This window comes from Antrostomus carolinensis, unplaced genomic scaffold, assembly GCF_000700745.2.
Source record: "Antrostomus carolinensis isolate BGI_N321 unplaced genomic scaffold, ASM70074v2 scaffold21564, whole genome shotgun sequence".
NCBI classification, from domain to species: Eukaryota; Metazoa; Chordata; class Aves; order Caprimulgiformes; family Caprimulgidae; genus Antrostomus; species Antrostomus carolinensis.
In genome coordinates, this window is record NW_010308939.1 from 1 (window position 1) to 6,308 (window position 6,308).

Here is a 6,308-nt window from a genome sequence, read left to right on the forward strand (position 1 = left end):
GAGGAGACAGGGAGGAGCGCGGGGCGGCGGGTACAGCCGGGCTCAGGAGCCGTTGGGCACCGTGTCTTCTTCCATCTCCTCCTCAGCGTCCTCCGACGGGCCTGGAAGGACAGGTCAGGGCGGTTACTGCGCACGTTAAGGTCTCTCTCCCATATAAACGATGTTAATTTTCTCCCCTTTGAAATAAAAATGTGAACTACCAACAAAAATTTACGAAAAAAGGAGAAAAAAAGCAAACTATGGAAAGCAAATCTCCCCAGCGCTGATCTGCAGAAGAGATCAGATCTACTGCCTAATTAATCTCAATTTTAAGTTACTGGGATAAACTGGGGTTGTTGAGGCTGAGGGGAGACCTTCTGGCTCTGTCCAGCTCCCTGAAAGGAGGGTGGAGAGAGGTGGGGGTGGGTCTGTTCAACCAAGGACCAAGGGACAGGACAAGAGGAAATGGCCTCACGCTGTGCCCAGGGCAGTTGAGATGGGATGTGAGGAAGAATTTCTCCACCAAAAGGGTTCTGAGGCATTGGAACAGGCTGCCCAGGGCAGTGCTGGAGTCACCATCCCTGGATGTGTTCAAAAAACATGTAGACATGGCACTTAGGGTCATGGTTTAGCAGGCACGGTGGCATTGGGCTGGCAGTTGGACTTGATCTTAGAGATCTTTTCCAACCTTTATGATTCCATGATTCTGACCATTTGGAGTCAGCCAACATAGTGAAGCACTCAGGGCTGATGTCTGGCACCTCACTCTTAAGAGAGTCCAGGTAACAGCCCTGCACTGCGCTCTACAGCCCAGACAGATAATATGCCGAGGGTGGAGTTTTACAGGTGCAATCCTCAGTGATTCCAACCATAAAGTTACTTTTAAGAGCTTTTTTTCCAGCTCCCTAACTGGTTCTTCCAATAGAACTCCCCACTGAGATCCCATAAATCATCAGGAACGATGAAGAGAGGTAAGTTCTGTTTGGGAAACAAAAGGAACTGAAGTATAGAGTGACCTGATTTCCGTTCTCTGCCAGGGATCTGACCAGCCTGTAGTAAACCTTTCAGTCGCTCCACTTCAGCCAGAGTCGTGGCATTCGCTATAGCAGCCTAAAAAAGAGACAAAAGAACACGATGAATCTTCACATACATTATGTCAGTCTGTTTAGAACATGATTGTTTTTCCAGTCAAGCAAAACTAAGCTTCTACAGGAAATTCTACTAAATTCTAGTTCTAGAAAGTTCTACAAATGACCAAGCACAGTCTTCCTTCCCCCTTTTATTAACAAAGCTGCTCTATCCTGGGGGAGCTCTAAGCTCAAACAAAAGTTTCTTTGAAGATTTCAAAACCCCCCCCATCTGTTGTAACAGAAGCAAAATTACAGAAAAAGTAAAAATAAACCAAATAAGTAATAAACCAAAGTTTAGGACAGGCTGTTCTGTTCACTGCGCAGAGTCAGGGGTTGCCAGGAAGAAGGAAACATTTGTTCAATTTGGATCCACGACCATTTTATTTCCACTTTTGCCCACGTGTGACATATTTACCTTATCCTGACATATTTACCTTAATGGCCTCAACGTCCCCTGGGGAGGGCCCAGCTTTCTTTTTGTCAGTTGGCAAACCAGCACCTGGATTAAAGCTTCAAAGGAAAAATAAAAACCTGTTAAGACCTTTTGAAGAGTTCGTGCTTCTCTAACTTCCAAACAAGGTTTGGAAGCGTTTCATTCAATCAAGTGTAGTATCTTATCTTTGTTAACAAACTGATACAGTGAAGAATTGCCTCCTTCAGAAACACCAGCAACTTGTCCTCGCTGTCCCACTCCCCCCCCCACACCCCACCTTTTCATCTGCTCATAAACAGAGGCAGAACTTAACTTTATTAATTAAGCAATTCGATTTGGATGTTGTTGAACGCTCAGGTGGTCTGTTGCCGTTACAAAAGCTGGGTGGATAAATAAAGACCAACTGAAATTGGTTTTCCTCTTCTTTTATGGCTAATATTATACTACAAGGGGTTATATTCAAGCCTGAACTAGACTGGATGTGACCTTAACACTGAAAAGAAAAAGGTTGTCTGCTGCTGCTTTAAGGAGAAAAAATTAAAAAGAAGAAAAAAGAAAAAATCCATAGTCTGTGCAAACGGATGTGATCAGCTGGAAAGAATTTCCTGAAGTGCTGGCCCAGCATCAGGATGCTGCAGCCTCTTTTGCAACTATAAAAAGATTTTCTTCATTATCTGTTTATTAAACTATTAGTTCAATCACCTGCTTGTTCCACCACAGACTTGAACCCCTTCCCACTCATCAACTAGAGTTGGAGTCTATCAATTACAGTTTTAAATGCCAAATATGTTCAAGGGGTTTTTTAAATTTAACTATGAATTTGGAAATGCTGTTGCTATACAGGATCCAAATTCTGATTTGCAACCAGGCTGATGAATGATTAAACAAAACATATGACTTAAGAATTAAACTAAATAAGCATATATTTGTTACAGCTTAACTAAAGATTTTCATCTGCTTTTATCCTCCTAACTACAACAGGTTTTATGGTTTATATTCCCTGGCAAAACAAAAAAACAATTAGTTACCAAATCATCTAGGAAAAAAAATAAATAAACAATAAATAAATAAAATTAAAAAATAAACAGTGGTCACCTCTTTGCAGTTAAATAACAAAAAGAAAAAATTAAGGTTTCCTGCTTGTTAACTTAAATCAAATCCACCCTGACCAAATCTCTCTTTCAAAAATGTTTTTGAGATGTATTCACCACCATCCAAAAATTGGGATGCTTGGACAAGGCACTTCTGGCTACCAAAGCTTTGAAGGCATCCTGCCAGGAACTGATTATTTCCGTTTCTTGCCTAATACCACACACAAAGAAGTTGGTGTTTCTGAAGGAGAATAATGCCAGTGGAAATTTGTTTTTTTCAATCTTACGTTTTTGTTCTCCTGGCAATATCCTTTGCAAGCTGTGCACCCCGTTTGCCCTTGAACATTTTCTCTGCCTCCTGTCGCTCCTACAGCGATACCACACACACAAAGTTAAGTGAAGAACATTGCATTTTTTTGCAAAGCTTTTTTTATCTTTGCAAAAGAAAAAGACGCTTTGGCTCATCTTCATCAGTGAACATTGGCACGTGGAGACCAGATGTAAGAACAAGCACATAATAAACATTGCCCTAACGTTCAGACTCAAGACGTTATCAACTTAGTGCTCTCAAAAGTAAAACATTCTTTCCCACACTCATCTTCACTGAAAGCAGAGGGCTCTGAGGTGATTGCTCATTTCTTTCTCTCGAGCTCTGGCTACCAACACCGCCAAAAAAGAATCACACTAAACAAGCAACGGTATTAAAACATAATTGAACCAACCCTGAACAGAATGAAACCATGGAAGAAAACAAAGAGCGTGTTTTAGAGCCACTTATGATACATAGGTCGAGGGAGGTGATTCTGCCCCTCTACTCCGCTCTTGTAAGGCCCCTCCTGGAATACTGCGTCCAGTTCTGGAGCCCCCAACATAAGAAAGACATGGACCAGTTAGAACAAGTCCAGAGAAGGGCCACCAGGATGATCTGAGGGCTGGAGCACCTCTGCTATGAGGGCAGGCTGAGAGAATTGGGGCTGTTCAGCCTGGAGAAAAGAAGGCTCCAGGGAGATCTTATAGCGGCCGCCCAGTCCCTGAAGGGGCTACAAGAAAGCTGGGGGAGGACTTTTCATAAGGGCAGTTAATGACCAAACAAGGGGAAATGGGATTAAGCTGAAAGAGGGGTGGTTTAGATTAGATATTAGGAAGAAGTTCTTCACTGTGGGGGTGGTCAGACACTGGAACAGGTTGCCCAAGGAAGTTGTAGATGCCCCCTCCCTGGAAGCGTGTAAGGCCAGGCTGGATGAGGCTTTGAGCAACCTGGTCTAGTGGAAGGTGTCCCTGCTGCTGGCAGGGGGGTTGGAACTAGATGATCTTTAAGGTCCCTTCCAATCCAAACCAGTCTATGATTCTATGATAGTTTCAATAAAATTTACAACTATGGCAAAAAGCTCACTGTTACCACTATGTTTTTGAGAATGTAACGAGAGAAAAAGGTATTTGTCTCGTGTTGAATCAGAAGAAAGCAGACTTACTTTGAGTTTCACTTTTTGGAAATCCAGCACTCTGACCTGGGGAACTTTGTGAATGACATATAATCTGTAATGTTTCTTATTTGTTACAGGATTCCTCAAAATGCTATAAAGGAAATAAAGGTTATAAGGAGATTCTTAATATAAAGTATTTTAAAATACACTTACACTGAAATACATGAATATACTTGAAATGCATTCACGTACCTTCTGCTATAACAGACAACAAATAACACCGTTAAATAAGCCTAGTGACAGTCTTCTTTGATATTATGAAAACTACAGCAAAAATTTGCTCTTTATTTTATCAATTAAATAGGTTTCACTGAAGAACATAAAGAACAACCTCAAAATATTAAAAAACCCCAAATAACTGAACCATCACATTTCCTACCTAGACACTGATCTACTGAAAAATCACAGGACAAATTGCTTTTCTTTTTTTGTCCCTCGCACTGAATGTAACATTACTGAAAAGTCACAGTTTACATGTAAAGTATTTTGTAACAACAGCTTAAACCTTTAGTTTTTAGGTTTTTAAAGGTTAAGGTGACTTCAATGCTTGCATATGGTTTTATAGAGATGTTACAGCTCACTGGTCCAACAGTCTGTCAGTAATATAAAGCCTCACCCATGAAATTCCAGGTATTTTTGTAAGTGTATTGGAAATATAGTTTATCAATTCTGGTTTTAAGCATAAAGAATCTGCCACAGCTTTTAAAAAAAAGAGAGCATTCCAGATGAAAGCAAAGAGCCAGGCCAGCAGCAGAGTTCAAACAGCAGAGAAAGAGCAGCTTTTCTTTTCAGGATGACATACCTCAGGTAAGTCAGCGATTTGATAGTTGATAACGGGTCCAGTTCACCCTACGTAATGGGAACACAGTAAGAAATCGTAAGTCCATTTAGTGAGAAACATCTGAAAACAAAGCTCCTGAATTCATTTTTAGAGACTAATTAGAATTACTGCAATTAGTTTAACGGGAAGACCACTAAGATTTTGTGACTGCTGTTCCACTGCATGCTGCTAATTATGTTCATTAAAATAAGTCCATCATTAACTACTACCAAAACCAGATGATATCACTCTAAAGAAAAAGGCTAATTAGAAAAATGAGTAGTACCAACTATTAGCAAAAGCATATGACACTACTCTCAGGAAACAGGTGAATCAGAAAGATGACAAACACAGATTTAAGCTTGTTTAGATTCAGCCTGCATCAGTAACTTACCAATTCAGCAATGTTGTTGTTGGTAAGAACAAGTTCCGTCAGGCTGGGCAGAGCCTGTTCGAGGTTTTCACCAATCCGACTAAAGAAGAACAAAGAACAAAGGTTTAACTTAGGCCAGAAATGAACAATGGTGAAAAGACACACAGAAATACATAAAGTAGAGAATCTCACTGTAAAACCAGCCAGTCTGGCACTGGCAGAGGTTTGGGTTAGCACCCCCTACAATGCTTTTCCTAATAAAGCTGACAATAAATAGTGCTGTCACTGTGAAGTGTTAGATGCAATATGGGATTCATCTTCATTTACTTGCAGGTATCACCATTTTTTTTGGTCTTTTCAGAGATGATTACTGAAATCCAAAGTCTCTGACCAAATTCTAAACACTGCCTCCGTCTTGTCTGAAAAACCAAAGACTGATTTTTGCACTGAGTGAGGCAGACAACACGCAGAGGGCCTAAGCAACACTCAGTGCTAATTTTTTTTTCCATAAAACAAACACCCAGCACTGAAAGACGCACACACGCTTCTCTCCCAAGAGCATTTTCCTCTGCCCCAGGGTCCCACAAGATCAAAATTCAATCTCTTACCAAATCCTATTGTTATTCATCAGAAGAGTTTTCAGTCTTCTCAACAGAGGGAACCCATCCAGTTTACGGATCTCATTGTCAGAGAAATCGATTGCGTCAAACTGGTCCAGAGTGGCACCCAAGTTCTCAATAACGGGGATTTTATAGCCTGGGGAGAGAGCGGGAGGCAGGAATTAGATGGTGCCCACAGAGCAGAACAAAGCAGGAGACAGAGTGCGTGGGAGGCATTATCTGGATGGACTGAGGATGCAGATAGTCTCAGACAAAACACCTCCAGAACAACACACAGACCAAACTCTTCCCCTTCTCAAAGCCAACAGCCCCCGCAGCCTTTCCACAGCATCCCACTGCCCCTCCCTTAGCAAACACCCCCACTCTCTCCCTGTGATG

The 6,308-nt window shown here is 41.4% G+C and overlaps 1 protein-coding gene across 1 annotated transcript; it reads right to left on the reverse strand.

Annotated features, from left to right (window-relative positions):
- Positions 1-14: 14 nt before the first annotated feature.
- Positions 15-6,066, reverse strand: SNRPA1 (small nuclear ribonucleoprotein polypeptide A'; the record flags this gene model as incomplete). The annotated part of the gene is made up of 8 exons (XM_010165951.2): positions 15-101; positions 996-1,089; positions 1,544-1,619; positions 2,921-3,000; positions 4,106-4,208; positions 4,920-4,966; positions 5,332-5,410; positions 5,919-6,066. Coding segments are annotated over 8 exons (686 nt in total), but the record flags the coding sequence as incomplete, so codon positions are not given.
- Between the last annotated feature and the right edge of the window lie 242 nt (positions 6,067-6,308).